Source organism: Leptosomus discolor, chromosome 1 (assembly GCF_034619465.1).
Source record: "Leptosomus discolor isolate bLepDis1 chromosome 1, bLepDis1.hap2, whole genome shotgun sequence".
Classification (NCBI taxonomy): Eukaryota; Metazoa; Chordata; class Aves; order Leptosomiformes; family Leptosomidae; genus Leptosomus; species Leptosomus discolor.
Genome location: NC_141391.1, coordinates 11,958,826 through 11,978,113, shown reverse-complemented (window position 1 = coordinate 11,978,113; position 19,288 = coordinate 11,958,826). Strand labels below are relative to the sequence as shown.

At 45.2% G+C, this 19,288-nt stretch overlaps 1 protein-coding gene across 1 annotated transcript in view; it reads right to left on the bottom strand.

Annotated features, from left to right (window-relative positions):
* Positions 1-448: 448 nt before the first annotated feature.
* Positions 449-19,288, bottom strand: part of HEPHL1 (hephaestin like 1) — a 38,333-nt gene continuing 19,493 nt past the window's right edge. The window contains exons 10-20 of the mRNA XM_086475897.1: positions 19,120-19,270; positions 17,698-17,910; positions 11,070-11,283; positions 8,382-8,521; positions 7,408-7,548; positions 4,181-4,287; positions 3,517-3,739; positions 2,633-2,772; positions 1,884-2,043; positions 730-810; positions 449-651 (exon numbers count right to left, since the gene is read on the bottom strand). Of these exons, the coding sequence (XP_086332023.1) occupies positions 449-651; positions 730-810; positions 1,884-2,043; positions 2,633-2,772; positions 3,517-3,739; positions 4,181-4,287; positions 7,408-7,548; positions 8,382-8,521; positions 11,070-11,283; positions 17,698-17,910; positions 19,120-19,270 (1,773 nt within the window). The remainder of the gene's footprint in view (positions 652-729; positions 811-1,883; positions 2,044-2,632; positions 2,773-3,516; positions 3,740-4,180; positions 4,288-7,407; positions 7,549-8,381; positions 8,522-11,069; positions 11,284-17,697; positions 17,911-19,119; positions 19,271-19,288) is intronic.

Sequence of the window (19,288 nt, the reverse complement as noted above, 5' to 3'; positions counted from 1 at the left end):
GCTTAAATGTCAGTGAATTCATTGAGCCAGACTTTGGGAAACCGCAGGGATTTCCAGATTAACACCTGCTCCTTCAGAAGCCGCCACGCTTGAAACAGTCCCTGGTGGTATTTATTCCCTAGTGTGAACCCTGTTTGTGCACAGAGCGCGTGGATGCCATGCTGCCTGCTCCTTACGCCTGGGGAAATCCTGTGCAGCTTGGATGCCAAGAGGTGTGCTGCTCTGCTCGGCTGCCAAATTTGCTCTTGGGCAAAGCTCAACTGAACTCCAGAGGAGTGGAAACGGTGATGGGTGGTACATGGCTCTGGAGGTGAACCTTACAGCTCATGTTCACTCTTGTGAGCGCTGGCTACAGGGTAGGACAATCAGCGTATGTCTTGCTCCAGTTTTATTAGCAGCATGTCATAAAATCCGGTGCAGCTCTGTGAATGATGCTAAAAGTGGGGATTTACAGGGAATCTATTAGAAGTGCACTTTTGTCATGCAAAGCCATGTAAGGGATCCTGCTGCCTTGGCGGGTGACGAGGCAGAAGAAGATCAGTACTGTTGACAGTAGAACAAGTCCAATGAAAAAAAAGGCTGCGAGTACCAGGCTGGCTTCTCCACGATTCAAAATTTTGCCCCAAAAATTGCCCCCTTTGCTGTCATAATCTGTCAAAAAGAGAAGATTAATGAGAAATCTATGCATCAATCTGTAGAGTTTTAAATGATTTTTTAAAACATCCTTACCCTCTGCAGTGGTTCTATTATTTGCAGTAGTTGTATTGTATGCTCCAGTTGTGAGTCCTCCTTCTGAAGGAGCTTCCCACGCTGTGCAGAGAGAGAAAAAGCATAGTTAAGTTGAAAGCCTTAATACATACTTTTTTCTCTTCTGCAAAAGTAGAGCTGATTTTATTTAATTATTTCTACCTTGTTGATCTGAACAGAAATCATTATTAGATCAGCACAGCCATTGCTCTGGGCAGCTCCATGGGCAACATTCCCCGTTCTTTATAGGCATCTCTGTTACTTCACTACTTACTGTAGTGATAGGACAAGGTGTAACAGTTTTAAATGGAAAGAGGGAAGATTTAGATTAGATATTAGGAAAAAATTCTTTACTGTGAATAACTTAAATGACTTATCCAAGGAAGGACTATTTTGGCTGCATTTGGTGTTACATTTGTCATCCTGCTGCTACAGGGTTACAGGTATGAGGTGGGCCTGCTGGCACTGTTGCAGCCCCTGCAGATGAGTGTGGCAAGCACAGTGGGGACCCAGCAGGAGATGCTAGATCCAGATGTTTAGTGAAATTATGTGATGTGGAGAGGCCCACAAGGCACTTCTGGCTTCATTCACAAGTGGTGGAAGGGACCATCACCACTCAAAAATTTTGCCAACTTTCCTTAGCCAAAGGATCGCCTATTTCTTGGACAGGATGAACAGTCATTTTCTGGAGCACCTTGTATCTCAGCTAGTCTCTGCCAGTTCAGGAAGGAGCTTGAACAGCTCTGGGAGCCAGCTGTGATTGCAGGGAGGAACCAGCGCCATGCCAGTCTGCAGGCCCTCCCCCACACCACGTGGCAGCAAGGCTGAAAAACAGCTTTGCAGTTGTTTTCTGCACCACCTGCAGATGACTAATGGTCCACAGGCTGCCGCTGTCTTAGAAGGGCTCTTGTGAAGCCTGTTTTTAAGTTGCAGAGTGCAGCAAAGATTACTGTCTTTGCCATGTCATTAGGGCTGTTTGTCCTGTCCCTAGACGATGCTAACTGGCCATGGCAGTGATGTACCAGTGCTTCCCACCAGCGTGTAGCAGCGACATTAGCTCTCTTCCTTTCCTCCTTGCCTTCCATCCGACCTGCTGCAATACCTCCAAGTCCTAGGACATGTTTCTAATACTGCACCTGATTTGTTGATGGTGTAAGTTGTCTCCATGCCAGCATGGATGTGATCAGCTACATGGCAGTGCAGAAGCCACGTTCCAGGGTTTTCTGCCATGAGTTCAACTGTCTGGAAGGTCCCAGGAAAAAGGTCATATACGTCTCCTCTGTGGTCCTTATCTGTCTGTAGCAAGGCAAAACCAGCAGTGTGAGAGTCATGCCTCAAATACCCATCATGGGCACTGACATATTCCAGTTAGACTTTCAGCTCCTCAAGGCAGATAAAGTGCTTCTTGTTACGTGTCTCTAGTGAGCCTCATCCAGGGAAACTGAGGTCTGTGGACACCTCTCATTTAATCAATTAATTAATTAACAACAGGAGACCCTTCCTGAGGACTTCAAGTGCTGGTTGAGCACTGGTATTTATTTGAAAGAGATTTTTTAGGTAGTCCTGCCGGTAGCAAGCTGTCACGACATAAAACCATACTCCAAGCATGCATAACTCTCTCTGATTTCCTCCCTGTATCTTCCCTTCTACCCATAGGTAAACCTATGTCCTCTAATAGTGACATTTATTCATGTTTCACAACAGGCTCAGAGTAATAGAAGCTTTGCAAGGATCTCATTGATTTTGTATTTCCTTCACATGCAAAACTCCCACTGAACTCGGCATCAGCCCAGGCCTCTGAGCCCAAGCTGCAAAATCAGGCTCGAACCTGGATTTCTTTGAAGAAGTTTCCCATCACACATTTACTTTGATTAATTTTACCAACCTTGAAGATGAAGGTCTGTGCATGGAAGTGAACTGTATGTATATCCACTTCATCACCCATTCCTATCAAATACCAGTTTGTCCTATCACCTTCATTCATCGTTAGACCCAGAAGACTGTTATAAATCTTCCCGTTGATTGCTGGAAGAATGACAAAATAGGGCTGATTAATCAAACTGACCACGGTATGGGTGATGATACCCTCCGCTTCAGGCACTCTTCGCACTTTCTCTCCTGGGAGAAGGGGTGTCCAGGCAGAGAGGGGACGGCATGTGTGGCTAGGGCAAGGGCTTTCCATAGCGACCACTGCCATTGCAAGGAGACAGTCACATTTCTGTTTCAGTTTCCAAATCATCTAAGTGCACAGGAGCAACTGTTTTTCTGCCTTGAAAAGCATTGGATAGGTTTTTTACTAGTTGAGATCAAACTGAACAAACAGGATTTATGCTGAGAAGCTGCAAGGCAAAAGAGGGAATAGAATTGTTACCTAAAATAGGTACCATCTGTAGAAAGAGAAGTTTGCTTTGCCAGGGCTGTGCCTGCCCCCGTCCAGTCTATTCTGCCTGGCTCCTGGGCTGGTTGCTACTACAGCCAAAGTTTTAAAATGTCATCCTTACATTCCTACAGAACAAGCCTGCAAGGAATGCAGCTCCCAAATGACAAGAGAAGTCTGGCAGGGCAGCCTCTTTCCAAGAGTATAAGATTAAACTGTCTTGTTAGAAAAATATCTCGGCTGGGCCTCATGACATCTTTTTGTTTCCAGAGTTGCAGTTTATGAAGTTGTCATGTGGCTGGGTAATTCCAGGCTAAGTCCAATGTCTTCCTAAAAGGGCTGTGAAAAATAAACCTCTGTCCTCTTGGCTGCTGCCACCGAGTCCTACATACCATGCTTGCAGTTGCCTTCTACAAAGTTCTTAGTGGAATTAAAATCATCAGGATTCTTATGAAGGTATGTTTCAATATTTTCTTTCAAATACCAGGATTCATTTTCATCAAACACCATAAACAGAAGAGTAAATTCACGATCAATGTCTTTCCTTAGACCTCTTTCATCTAGAATTCCTTTTCTGCAAACTACAAGAGGCCCAATCAGACCACTGTACGTGTCCTGAAATAAAATAGATATATGCATTACAGATTTTCAGTTCATCCAGTTATGAAATACATAAACTACAAATTAAATAAAGATTAATTTCCATTTTCCTATAAGATGAGAAAAAATCATTACTCTGTCTGATTAGAGATATCTTTCTCTACATCCCTATGTTCATGTGCCAAAGCAATGTTTTGCCTTCACCCCAAATCCCTTCAGTTATTTTTTAAGGAGGGAATCACATTACCATGGTGTATCCCTGGGGATTTCTGTAGATTAAATTAGCCACGCATGTGCAACTGTCATCAAAGAGGATAAAGCATCTAGCTCCCTAAATCATTGCTCTGGCCTGTGGTCCTTGCATAAATGTGAAGCAGGATCCTTTCATAAATGTTATGCAAGGCAGGATGCTTTAGCCAAAGCAATGGTAGTCTTTAATGACCATGTCTTGGTTACCTTTACAAAATTCACTGTTGAATAATAAACCCAGGTGATACAGTTGGGATCTGTTTTACCAGGGCCGGATCGTTCTGGGACATTCCACCTGTAGGTGTTTATTTCCCCTGAAATAGAGAGAACAGTTTTACCAAGAGCAGCTGGGTATGAGAGGCTTTGAATAGCATGTAACTGAGATCTGCTACCCTCATCAAAAAATGATCTGCATCAAAACTATCTGTGGAAGCACACGGCAATGCGATATGGATGTGGTTCTGCCTTCCAGGAGGTCGATGAAGTACCAGTGGTTAAATGAAGGCAGATACCCTCCAGAAAAGGAGATCTGCAAATGATGCTGGCAACAATGTCATCCCACAGAGGGAAGTTTGGAGACAGGATTCTTCACCTTTCTCCTTGGGCAAAACCTGTAGCAGATCAATGCTCTTGGGTGCCAATGCTTAAGGTCAATTGAAGATGTTGTGAGCCAAGCTCCAGAAAATGTTTCTTGGACTTTCTCAGTTGAAAAGGGCACAAAGATGTGGCAGTTGCCAGCAGGATTTTGCAGACAGCGCTGCAGCAGTGTATCAGCTCTGGGCCAGGAGGGGACAGCTGAGTATGTACCAACCTGCTGCCTGGGAGCAACAGGGGGGTCCTTTCCTCTTCCAGCTAAGCCCCTGCTCCCCAGCAATTACTGCAGAATCGCTGTCCCTTCCCAAAAGCCATCACCTCTGCCATGTCCTCCTTGAGCAGAGATTCACTGACCTCTGATTTAAAAAACCAGAACCATTATCTATTTGGGTGAGGATCAGTTCTCTACACTGAACACAAACACATCTATGTTCAGATGAACTGCCTGTGCTGTGTTTCCCTGCTTTGTTTTTTTGCTGGTACTGCAGGGGAGGCTGGGAGACCAAGATGTGGTCAACACCTTGACCTTTTAAGTGGTGCAGTAATGTTGAATTAGGCAATCTCTGGCCCAAAAGTCTTCCAGGGTGACAAAAGCCAAGAACAGCTGGGGACATACTACAAGTCAGGGGAAAACAAGGAAATCCAGAACTCTTAGCCTTAGTCTTAGTACAGCCGCAACCCCACAGCTGCCAACAGCTGTGGGCATCAGGGCAAAGGAGAGCTTTCAAGCTTAAATGGTGGTGAAGTGACTGAGCCTAGTTTTGTGTCACTGATCTGTATTGATGGATCATGCAATATGGGTTTTATTGTACAGCAATAACTACAAAAAAAAAAAAAAAGAAATGGTGACTCTCAGATATCATACTGTATGAGGTGAGTCTTATGTAAATGTTGCAATATAATTTAATTTTACAGGACAAGCGCATTCTGTTCAATACAGCATGGGTTTACACACTTCAGCAGAGATCAGAAAGGCTTTCAAGACACAACAATACACCAATAGGACAGAAAACACTAACAAGAAACCCCTCAGCCTCAGAGGCATTTATGCCATGGGGACATATACCGGGGAAGAGTTTGTCATCCACCTGCATCTAACCTACACATCATCATCCCTTTTTAGAGGGCATGATGTGAGAAGAGAGCCTTGGCCGTGGTCCTTCACCACTTCCTTGCTTTTTACTCCTCACCTCAGGACGTTTGGAGGCTGTAGACAGAAAGATCTGCACTTTACTTAAAACCTGAGACCCTTCAGATGGCATCAAAGACATCTCTTTGAAGTGCAAATGAAGTCAAACCCCTGAAAAGACTGATAAACAAGAGGAAAATGGATGTTTTCTCCCTTTTTGCTGCTGGGTAAATGGAGGAATGGACAGGGAGAGGACAAAGCTGTGGCAGCTGAGAGCTGTTTTGACTCAGGCTGCTGTAGATCTGCTCTCTGCATCTCTTTACCATGCCACCCACAGTCTCTTTAGGAACTCTCTGGAGCACAATTTAGCAGGACATAAATCTGACTGATGACTGGTTCAGGATTTAGTAGAACTAGATGGGCTCTGGGAAGCTTGGGGTGAGCAGTCCAGCCTGGCATAGGAAGACAGACAGCGAGGATTTCTAGATGATGGTGGTGGGGACTGAAGTGCCCAGGAATTATTCTTGTTTTGAGGGATTTGTTTTCCATGTTAACTGCTGCTTCTTCCAAGCTCCTAAGGAAAAGACTGTCCTTAGATCTTGCTGAAGAGTCCTTTCCTTCGGCTTACTGTCAGACACAGACACCTTCCCTCTCTAACTCATCCCAAGCCTGCTCCCATGTGGACACAGGAGACATGACAGTAGTGTTCCCAGTGTTACACCTCAACTGTCAACAAAACGGCATCAACAACATCATGGAGCAAATAACTAAACAAGGGAATCGTATAAATCATCTCCTTTTTTCCCCGTGCATTAATCACAGGTATTCATTCATCAAAGTCCATCAAGGCAGATGTTGGCTCACATTTGGCCATGAATTTCTGTGTGACAGTACTGTATCAATACAGCTATTTACAGGAAAGAAATTTCAGCTTGCAAGGAGGTTTAGTACATCAGAATTTCTTTTCATTTAGCTTTGCACTGAAGCTCACAAAAACCGTGAAAAAAATTGCATGGGTGATGGAAAGCAAAGGTGTGTACATTTTGGGTTGACTATAATGCCTGGGTTTGAGTTAGACTTCCTACTGGGATATAAAACCCAACATAAAAATTGAAGTACAAAAATTTTAATAGATATTTTTCTATATGAAAAATTTCAGTGCTGTGAGGACTGTTTTCCTCACTAGAAACTGAGGCATATTTGATACACTTTTTCAAACATTTTAATTCACATAACAGCTACATTTTGCATTTTATGTGTCATCTTTGATTGCAAATGCCAGTGCTGTGTAGATTAAGAGAGAAGCAGAGTTAATATTACCAACTGCAACTCTACTACTGAGTTTCTCAGTTTTTAAAACATTGTTCGAGTGTCAGTCTGGAGGTAAACGCAGTGCTGGCTTACACTTCTCTTGCTACGATTATGGGCCTGCTTCTGCCTTTTTGGGAGGTTGTTCAGTGATACTACATTTCTGTTTCTACCCTGACAAGAACAAAGGTTCATTCTCTGCCTGAACATGTTCACTTGATCAAGAACCTACATGTATAACAACACAGAATCATATCTGAATAAACGTTGAGCATATTATACCTGGAAGAACATATGGGTATATATAAGCTTGAAAGAGGGTTTATCATTCATATGATAAATGCTTTTATATGCAGCCTTTGTAGCTCAAAGAAAGAAAAAAAAAAAAAAAGAGCAGCCTTACCAGGGAGAGTAATTGGTGTCTCAGGTTGTTCTTCACAACCCACTTCTTCTATGCCATGCGCGCTTATCGAATAAGGCCTGCTGGCTTTGTTCTTAAATACGATCAGTACAGAGTCACCAACCTCAGCATGGAGTAACGGCCCTAAATTAAAACGGAAGATGCCGGTAATTAATGCTGCCTTTCTGAACGTAACAAACTTTCAATAGCTTGGCTAGGAGAGGAGCCAAGGTCTTTCTTAAAACCTCAGGTTTTTCTATTCTTTCAGCAAAGCCGTCAAAATCAGTTTGTTAGCTCAGCTGTTGAAAATCTCCATATATATAAATATTCTTTTTTCTTTGTGGTCAATGAGAAGAATTGTTCCCTCTGGAGACAGGTCTTTGGACAGCTTTTTTTTGTTAAGGAAAACTCTTGTGGATGGTTTTTGTATCTTTCAAAATTTTATTTCTTAGGCAGATAACAGCTTTTTTTTTTTCAACCTTTTTTGCTTTTGTACTTCAAAAAAGGAAATGTCAAATATATTCCTAGAGAATGTTGACTACTTTATGACCAGTTGTTGCCCACTTCTCACCCCATAAAAAACATGAGCTGGTGTTTATTTTACCTGAGCAAGATTTTTTCTTGTCCAATTTCAGATACAAATCCAGCCCCTTAATATTGACTTAATCTGCCTACAAGACTCTCCCCCATGTTACATGCTCTGAAGTTAAGGTGAATCCTGGAATTGCCACTTTGGCATCCTTCCTGTTAGTAGTCCTTAGGAAACTCCTTATTCATGTTTGAGAATGAGTTCTCTGATTTGGAAAGCATCTTTACACTCAGGAATTATAAAAATTTGGTCTAAAATACAGATAACCAGGAATAGGCATCAGTCTTCCCTGTTTTCCATGTTAACAAAGATGGAAAAACTCTTAGGTTTTTGGAAAGCAATCCTCTCAGTTGTCAGGCTTGGTCTGTGATCTGTGAAAGCTACTTGCCCAGGATTTCCAAGTGTTCCTCCTCCTCCGTCCTCACTTTGCGCTGCGTGAAGTTACCGCTTGTGTACTCCCTGTAAACCACTTTCTTGTATTTTGAACCAATCAGATCTTCCTCTTGGCTTAGGAAAACATGCCCATAGCTGCAAAATAAAAAGGCAAAAATTAAAAGCACTAAACCTTACATATCTAGAGGCTAGTAACTGTTGTGTTATTCACAATAAATGTAGTAAGAATATACAACTTGGTCTAATGTACTGATTGATGTGAAGCCCTGGGTGCTGCAAGAGATTTTAAATGGCAAATAGTAACAGTGATAATCATAGAACCATAGAATCCTAGAACAGTTTGGGTTGGAAGGGACCTTAAAGATCATCTAGTTCCAACCCCCTGCCAACCCCTTCCACTAGACAAGGTTGCTCCAAGCCCCATCCAGCCTGGCCTTGAGCACTGCCAGGGAGGGGGCATCCACGGCTTCCCTGGGAAACCTGTGCCAGTGCCTCACCACCCTCACAGTAAAGAACTTCTTCCTCATATCTAATCTAAGTCTTCCCTCTTTCAGTTTGAAACCGTTACCCCTTGCCCTATCACTACCCTCCCTGATGAAGAGTCCCTCCCCAGCTTTTCTGCAGGCCCCCTTTAAGCACTGGAAGGTCACTATAAGGTCTCCCCAGACCCTTCTCTTCTCCAGGCTGAACAATCCCAACTCTCTCAGCCTGTCCTCATAGGGGAGGTGCTCCAGCCCCCTGGTCATCTTCGTGGCCCTCCTCTGGACCCGCTCAAGCAGGTGCATGTTTTTCTTAAGCTGGAGACCCCAGAGCTGGACACAGCACTGCAGATGAGGTCTCACCAGAGCAGAGTACAGGGGAAGAATCACCTCCCTCGACCTGCTGGCCAAATTTCTTTTGATGCAGCCCAGGATGTGATAGGCTTTCTGGGCTCTGAGCGCACATTGAATCGTAGAATCATAGAATCATAAAGATTTGAAAAGATCTCTAAGATCATCAAGTCCAACAACTAACCCAACACCACCATGCCCACTAAACCATGTCCCAAAGTGCCACATCGATATGTTTTTTTAACATGTCCAGGGATGGTGACTCCACCATTTCCCTGGGCATTGCTGGCTCACATTCAGTTTTTCATCCACCAGCACTCCCAAGTCCTTCTCCACAGGACTGCTCTTGATCCACTCATTGCCCAGCCTGTATCTGTGCTTGGGATTGCCCCGACACAGATACATCCTCACTAAATGCACACCCTTTTCAAACAGGTGAAACTGAGGATATGTTGCACTCACCATAAACTTTTGGGAACACAAATCTTTCACCAGAGCTGTCAGAGTAGAGATGAAGTTCAAGCTAAGAGTTGGTTTGGCCACTCTCCAGCTGCATCCTGGGCTCCAATAAAAGATACTGCCTGTCCCTGCAAACCTGAATCCTCTTACCATGATGGCTGCTTTCACTATCTTGGCTATTAGTGAGCCACAGGAAGATGACAACCGAAGCCCAACCTTACGAAAGCAAATGCTGCCATCTGAGATAAGAGGGGGCTGCTTTATCCTGCCCTTCTGCTGCTGTGTACTGCACAGGGCCGGATGCTTTCCCGACAGGAATATAAAGTGAGAAGATTATTTTCCCTTCTGCACCCAGAAGAGGATGCTTTTTTGTGCCCTCCAGGTTTGTGCGGTCACCCACAGTTTGCTGCTGCTCCTGCGGGATCCCAGAGGGCTGACTCGCCGGCAGAGGACACTCGCCACCAGCTGTGAGGAGAACGTTCACCCTCTTCTGAGAGCAGCTCTGTTTCCTGGCAGCTCATTTCCAAGGTGCCCCTGGCAGGGGAGTTTTGAGATTGGCTCACAGTGTACTAAATAAACCAAAAAAATCCCCAGGAATACTGCTTACTGTAGTAATATACTGTGTGTGCAACAGCAGCCTGTGACAATACTGGAGTTAATATTTTCTTTAAGCACATTTTATCACAGGTGTATTTCCTACCAACTCCACCGTACTCTTTCTCTCTACAGGGTGCAGTTTCCCAGCTACTTTTCTGAAGTTTATTTTTAAAATATGTTCCTTGTTTCTTTTTGTTTTCACCGAAGTGGTCTCAGAAGCCTCCCTATCAGTATGATCTGGAACATTTATCTTCTGCACATGCTTTTTATTGCTTAGCAGAGTGCAGTGTAGATGTGATTCACTGGCAGTGGTTACTGCGCTCTGACTATTCCAGGGGAGCCAGGGGCTACCATGCTGCTGTGAAGCAGGCTCAACACCTCCCAAATGCATCTGCACTGCTTGCAGGAGCTCATGTCTGAGACAGGTACCTGGGTTTCTTCTCTATGAAAACCAGAGCACTGGGATGGGAGACTGGGGAGAGTGAGGAAGGGAGAGGAGAGGTCTGGGGGCATCATTGTAGGGTTGAACCAGGGCTGAAACACGCACATGAATTTAGGGACTTGGAGGCCTTCTTGGGTTCAACAGTATTACAGACACTCTGAGACAAAAACATTTGAAAATGCTGCCTCTGAAATAGTCTAGTCTGAGAGGTTATCACTATAAAAATGTTTTCTGTTATATGTTTGGCAAAGAGTGCCTCCTAGAAAGTGTAAGGCTGGCTTCATGAAAGGATGCTTCAAAGTTTCCCCCCGACTGAGTGCGCCCCATGCCCACAAGTGTTTTTTGCTTTCAGTACCTTTCCTCATTGCTGCTGACATTGTAAATTTTTGGTGCTGAGCTCTTATTTGAGGCGTAGTCCCACTCCACCTCCTCTGCAGCGATGTAGTAAAGCCTCATGGCTCCATGCTGCTGTTGGGCTCGTGTGGTATTACGGCAGCTGCTGACCTCATAGAGATGTTTCATCCCACCGACAAAGTGATCGAAAGTCCTGCAAACTACTTTGAATGTGCCTGGAAAGGATAGAACATCAGATTTAGGCAATTTTAAAAACTTTAAAAAGCAGCTTGGTAAATTAGGTCCTGTGCTTTGTACATCTCTGATCTGTCCTCAAACAACCTGATCTGTGATGCTGTATGAAAAGTCAAGCAAGCAGATGCTTATATAGAATCATAAAATCATTTTAGTTGGAAAAGACCTTTAAGATCATTAAGTCCAACCATTAACCTAGCACTGCCAAGTCCATCACTAAAGCATGTCCCTAAATGCCACATCTACACATCTTTTAAATATCTCCAGGGATGGTGACTCAACCACTTCCCTGGGCAGCCTGTTCCAAGGCTTGACAACACTTTTGGTGAAGAAATTTTTCCTAATGTCCAATCCAAATCTCCTCTGGTGCAACTTGAGGCCATTTCCTCTTATCCTGTTGCTTGTTAATTGGCAGAAGGGACTGACCCCCACCTCACTACAACCTCCTTTCAGGCAGTTGCAGAGAGCGATCAGGTCTCCCCTCAGCCTCCTCTTCTCCAGGCTAAACAACCCCAGTTCCCTCAGCCGCTCCTCATCAGATCTGTTCTCCAGACCCTTCACTAGCTTCGTTGCCCTTCTCTGGACACGCTCCAGCACCTCAGTGTCTTTCTTGTAGAGAGGGGCCCAAAACTGCACACAGGATTCAAAGTGTGGCCTCACCAGTGCCGAGTACAAGGACATGATCACCTCCCTACTCCCGAAGGCCACACTATTTCTGATACAGACCAGGATCATAGAATCATAGAATCACAGAATAGTTCGGGTTGGAAGGGACCTTTAAAGGTCATCTAGTCCAACCACCTGCAGCGAGCAGAGACATCTTTAGCCACATCAGGTTGCTCACAGCCTCATCCAACCTGACCTTGAATGTTTCCAGGGATTGGGCTTCTACCACCTCTCTGGACAACATGTTGCAGTGTTTCACCACCCTCATAGTAAAAAACTTCTTATAACCCGTCCAAATCTACTGTCCTTTAGTTTAAAACCATTACTCCTTGTCATATCACAACGGGCCCCGCTAAAAATGCTATTTGCCTTCTTGGATGTTAAGGATGCTGTTGGCCTTCTTGGCCACCTGGGCACACTGCTGGCTCATGTTCAGCTGGCTGTCGACCAGCACCCCCTGGTCCTTTTCCGCTGGGCAGCTTTCCAGCCACTCATCCCCCCCGCCTGTAGCACTGCATGGGGTTGTTGTGACCCAAGTGCAGGACCTGGCACTTGGCCTTGTTGAACCTCATACAGCTGGCCTCAGCCCATCAATCCAGCCTGTCTAGATCCCTCTGTAGGGCCTTCCTTCCCTCAGGCAGATCAATGCTCCCACCCAACTTGGTGTCATCTGCAAATTTACTGAGGGTGTACTTGATCCTCTCATCCAAATCATTGATAAAGATATTAGACAGAACTGGCTCCAGTATTGAGCGCTGGGGAACCCTACTTGTGACCAGCCACCAACTGGATTGAACTCCATTCACCATCACTGTTTGTGCCTGGCCATTCAGACAAAGAGTACATCCATCCAAGCCATGAGCAGCCAGTTTCTTCAGGAGAACAGTGTCAAAGTCTTTACTAACCTTTAGATAGACAACATCCACAGCCTTTTCCTCCTCCCCTAAGTGTGTCATCTTGCCGTAGAAGGAGATCAGGTTAGTCAAGCAGGACCTGCCTTTCATAAACCCATGCTGCCTGGGCCTGATCACCTGACTGTCCTGTACATGCCACATGATGGCACTCAAGATGATCTGCTCCATAACCTTCCCTGGCACCAAAGTCAGACTGACAAGCCTGTACTTCCCCAGATCCTCCTTCTGGCCCTTCTTGTAGTTGGGTGTCATGTTTGCTAATTTCCAGTCAGCTGAGACCTCTCTGGTTAGCCTGGACTGCTGGTAAATGATGGAAAGTGGCTTGGTGAGCACTTCCACCAGTTCCCTCAGTACCCTTGTGTGGATCTCATCTGGCTCCATAGGCCTGCATGTGTCTAACTGGAGTAGCAGGTCGCTAACCAGTTCCCCTTGGGTTATGGGGGCTTCATTCTGCTCCCCATCCCTGTCTTCCAGCTCAGGGGGCTGGGTACCCAGAGAACAACTGATCTTACTACTGAAGACTGAGGCAAAGAAGGCATTAAGTACCTTAACCTTTTCCTTATTCTTTGTCACTGTGTTTCCCCCCACATCCAATAAAGGATGGAGATTTTCCTTAGCCCTCCTTTTGTTGCTAACATATTTATAGAAACATTTTTTGTTGCCATTTACAGAAGTAGAAAGACTAAGTTCTATCTGGGCTTTGGCCCTTCTAATTTTCTCCCTGCATAACCTCATGACATCCTCGTAGTCCTCCTGAGTGGCCTGCCCCTTCATCCAAAGGCCATAGACTCTCCTTTTTTTTCTTGAGTTCCAGCCAAAGCTCTCTGTTCAGCCAGGCAGATCTTCTTCCCTTATGGCTCATGTTTTGGTACACAGGGACAGCCTGCTCCCGTGACTTTAAGATTTCCTTCTTGAAGCATGTCCAGCCTTCCTGGACTACTTTGTCCTTCAGGACTGCCTCCCAAGGGACTCTACCAACCAGTCGCCTAAACAGGCCAAATTCTGCCCTCCAGAAATCCAAGGTAGCAGTTCTGCTGAACCCCCTCCTTACTCCTTCAAGAATTTAAAACTGTATCATTTTGTGATTGCTATGCCCAAGATAGCCTCCAACCATCATATCACCCACAAGTCCTTCTGTGTTCATGAACAACAGGTCCAGTGGGATGCCTTCCCTGGTTGGCTCACTCATCAGCTGTGTCAGGCAGTTATCTTCCACACACTCTGGGAACCTCCTAGCCTGTTTCCTCTCTGCTGTATTGTATTTCCAGCAGGCACCTGGTAAGTTGAAGATCCCCAAGAGAACAAGGGCTAGTGATTGTGAGACTTCTCCCAGGTGCTTTTAGAATATTTCACCTGCCTCTTCATCCTGGTTGGGTGGTCTGTAACAGACTCCTACCATGATATCTGCCTTATTGGCCTTCCCCTTGATTCTTACCTATAAACACTCAACCCTATCATCATCATCATCATCATTAAGCTCTAGACAGTCAAAACACTCCCTAACCTACAGGGCTACCCCACCACCTCTCCTTCCTTGCTTATCCCTTCTGAAGAGTTTATAGCCATCCATTGCAGCACTCCAGTTGGGCGAGTCATCCCACCAAGTTTTCATGATGGCAACAATGTCAAATTTTTCCTGCTGAACAATGGCTTTCAGCTCCTCCTTCCAACTGTTGTTGCCCATACTGCATGCATTCATATAGATGCATTCCAATTGGTCTATTGATCCCACCACCTTTTTGGCAGAAGAAGCCCTAATTCCTGTGTGAGCATTCTCAGGCACTTCTGTGGTTTCTAACACATAAATAGCACTCATGTCTTTGCTGCCACATGGATCTCCATCCCCTGCCTCCACCAAGATGTCAGACTGAAGGACCTTGCTAGCACACTGTCCCTCAAACATTGGTGCGCTGCCCCCAGGCTTATCTCTAGCAAGCCTGGTTTTATCCCTTTCCCCTTCCAAATTTAGTTTAAAGCTCTTTCAATGAGCCCTGCTAACTCCTGTGCAAAGATCCATTTCCCGCTTTGAGACAGGTGTACCCTCTGTCCTCATACCTACCCTGCAAGGGCACCGGGGAAGGTGGGGTAGTCACAGGGGAGGTGTGCCTGCTGCACCGGGCAGGAACTTGTCACTGTGGCCTCCTGTCCCTTGAATCACTGTGTTTGGCCAGATGGAGAGAGGACAGGGAATTCTCCATATCATGCATCTGCCTGTCGGGCCTGTCCCAGGAATGGCAGCGTGCGATTCTGGTAGTTCATCCATCTCTCACACTCCTTGGTGCTCCTCAACCCACTCACCTCTTCCTGGAGCTCTGTCGCTAAGCAGAGGATTTCCCCTCCCTGGGCGCGCCTCCCAGAGCTGTGCCCTCTGCTGCTGTCCTGTACGGGCGTAAGAGCAGGGCACAGCCTGCAGCCGGACACCGAGGGGGGCAGCGTGTTCCCACCGGAGCTCTGTCTGGGCAGCTGCGTCAGTCGAGGTGGGTGCAGAGCTTAGAGAGGCCATGGCTTTCTGCTGGGTGGACGCATTGCTCCCTGATCAATCTGGCAGAGCTTCAGCGACCTTCCTGCATGAACTGCTGCTCAAACTGCCACAGCATGCTCTGCTTGCCTGCCCTGGTCACTGATGCTCCCCAGGGGCTTCTTTTATAGGTTGGGGGGGGGGGATTGGCTGCCATTGCTCCTGGCCCTGCCCAGGTCCTATCCGTCACTGTTGTGCAAGCTGTGGGTTCCCAGGGCGCTCTTGGCTCCCCTGGAGCTTCCGCCAGTCCAGGAAACCCCACGATGCACCACTCCAGAGCGCTCCACTGCAGATCCTGCTGGCACCGGGGCTGCTCACCTCACAGCCTTCTGGCTTTGAACAATTAAGGGAACTGAAGAAGAAACTAGTTGATAAAATGGATACACACCAATCACCTCTTTTAGTCACTCCATGCTCTATGGTCCCAAGACGTAAGAGAATGGGGATTCAGGCCGACATTCACATGCTCAAGAGTAAACATGCCTATAAGACACTGCAGGGTTGTGGCCTTTAACTCCTACATTACAACTAAAAGCTAAATGTGAATGCAGACAAAAATGGAGATCCATAAGGCAGCAAGTGACTTTTTGCTCTGTAGGAAACTCTAGCCTGCTCCATTTTTGTTCAAAAATCTCCATAAATTACTTCTATCTATTTGAGTTAGATTAGCTTAGCCAAAGGAGCTCTGAAAAGTAATTGATTAGATGTCTGGCAGGAGGAACAAGCTTGCCAGTAAGCCTTCACCAGTGCTGCTCATACTGCAGATGTGCCCATGGGAAGCACGAGAAGACATAGGAGGAGCATGCATTGCAAACACCAATAAAGGCATAGAGAAACAGGGTGCGTGTTTCAGAGATGTTGTTTCCTCATCCCTGAGCACAGAGATGCTGTGTTAGCCTTGGGTGCATGAGACTCTCCACTAAGCCCCTGCAGTTTTCTGGTGTAATCAGGCTAATGAGGGCCTCTCAGAGACTTTGCAATATAGATACAGACACATTATACAAGAATGCCTCTAACAAACAGGAAGATGCTGCTTATAAACATTTGTTTATGTGCACCTATAGAGTATAAAAAAGTTTAACTGCAACTTTCTGACCCTTTGCTCTCCCTCCATGGAAGGCCAAACCACCATGGGCCAATTTTTTTCTAGCTCTGATGGTCAAAGGCTGGAGTGATAGCGGACCATCTTTTGGCATGTCCATTGGCAGATTTTAACGTTAGCACTCTCCTTCCCATTTACTCAAGCAGAAGCTCACCACAATGTATTCCTGCGTAGCTCCACCTGCTAGCACTCTTGTGAAGGAGGAAAGCACTTTCACAGCTGCTTTGTATGTGAGTCAGTGATGGAACCAAAATTAGAAGCACAGCTCTGTCCAGACAGGAGCTCTGTCCAGACTGGATCTCGGTCCATTTCTTGTGCTTCTAGAGCAAAAATGATGAAAAACGTAAAGCAACATGCAATTGAAGAAAATCACATGCGTTGGTGATTGTAAAGATATGATAATTCATTCAGTTTCCCTTATTGCCAGCAGAAGGTTAGCTGGCAAAAATTAACAGCCTCCTAGAATATATTGTTTAGTGTGAGTGCAGTTTCATGACAGATGGTGGAAATGTATGGGATATGCATAAGAAAAGAATCTGCTGCTTATAGACACCAGCGCCAGAGGTCTAACCTGGCACGTACACAACGCCAACAACTATTTCCATCAGGTGCTCCTGCCAAGGATGGCCCTTAGCATAGCCTTGGACAACTCTGATGACTCTGTTGATTTAAATAAAGTAGCACCAATGTAAAGAAAATAAACTTCACACTCTGTCATGAAGCTTATCTGGTGTCTCCAACAAACAATTCACTCCCTCTGAGTCTGAAGAATGTATCACTGGATTATACATGAGAATTAAAAGTCTCTTTAATGGATAAGCTTCTGAAGAAACTTCTAAAGACTAACTGTTATTGAAGTCCTAAAATACCTTAAATGATGCTGACTATCTACATAGCAGTGTATTTTATCTTTGCTAAAAATGTCTGTTATGAGTTATGGAAATTCTATGAGCATCCCGTTAGCTATCTCTGCCTGCTGCTATGCCTATCCCAACGTCATCAAAGCCTCTGTTCTTTGGTGCACATATTTGATTTATAGCACCTTCCCAGAAAAGTAGCCCAGCTTGAATTCTCGACTATCCTAGGTCCCCACTGTCTCCATGCTTTCAGGCCCCCTCATGTACAGCACTGACTATTATTTTGGCTGCCTGATTTCTGCACATGCCACACCACCAAGATAAGTTTATGAACATACCCACACGGTCTGGCTGCATCAGCGCTGTCCCTGATAAATGAGGAAACAAGGCCAGCCCGTCCCTTGTTGTCCCTCTCAGGTCAATGGTGTTTCCTTGAAAGTGAACCCCGTGCATGTCATAATGACTGCCCAGCCCGATGAGATGCCAGGAGACCTTGTCGTCCTTGCACATGGCCAGGCCTGGCAGATTACCAAACAAGTAGCCGTTGACAGCTGGAGGAGAAGGAAAGAGATCGTTGGCAGCAGGTCAATGGAAACTCATTAGAGTCTCCCACCACTTTCCCAGCAAGAGACTCATGACTCAGGAAGTCACAGCGTTAATTAAAGGAGCATTTTGGGAAGCAAAGGTAGCATTGGTTGACACCAAGTCAATATCTAAATGCTATTCCTATGAACTCTGAGCTTCCACCTTTTTGGTGAGCTTGTATAATCTTGTAATAGACCTTTACAGTGGTGTAGTACTTCTCCAAGATTTTCAGGGTGCTTCACAGACACCAGTTAAGTGTATAAATTAGGTACCTCCTTTCAGCCTAGAGAATGTATAACTGGGTCATTGAGGCCATGGAGTGGGCCATAAAGAGTCCAGGTTATAAATCCAGTTCTGATGGAACCTTTTTGTGTGATTTTGATCTTTGATTTCCACTTTTACTTCCAAAATGTATCTCTTTCTTTCACAAGGGTGTTGTAAGGCTGAACTCTCTAATCCTCAAATGCTGTCTGTGATCACTGGGTGAAAGATATTACGGCAGAACAAAACTTCAGTATGAGATACCACCTCATAACACAAGAATAAAGTAGATGGGTTCAGAAAGCCCCAAGGATTAAATCAAACAATATATATTCTCAGTGCTCTTCAGAAAACTAAAGCAAAGAGACATGATGTGATTTGCTCAAGTCTGTAATGTCAGGAAGAACTTGGAGGAAGTCCATGCTGAAGTCAGATATTTGCATCTAGAAGTGTTGTTTTAAAACATTATTTGCCATTCCCCTAGTCTTTGCATCTCCTCTCCCAGAGGTGGTGACTACCCAAATGGGAGCTGGCAGAGCAGAGTGGGTAGGCCTTCATTGTCTGAGTCAGTGCCAAGGCCAGCAGTGAAATTTAAATCACCAGTGAACATTGGCCTCTTCTGCAGTTGGTGCCTGACTCTGGCATTATGCCTTTTTATAGACCCAGTGTTGTATCTAAAAGGTACACTCTGTTCCCTTTCTCCAGGTGTAGTTGGATGTATTCATTGCTAATGTGATTGGGGTTTCAACATGCACTCCAAGGGCATCCAAATCTGGCCATAAGCTGACTGACAGCTTTCCACCTCTATCTCCAGTGCACTGCAGCTGGCTATGAATGATGACAAAATCTACCAACTCATCTTCCTAATATGATTGAAGAAAAGGTATCATTAACAGATATTCTGTATTTCATACCATGCATTTTGTTGGATTCCTTGAAACCTGCATCATTTTCATCTACTTTTGAAGGGTCTCCAGTGAATGCTTCGATATTCTTGTTGAGATACCAGCTGTCATTCTCATCGAAGATTGAAAAGAGGAGGTAATATTCTCTGTCTATTCCTTTCTGTAGCAAAGACATTAA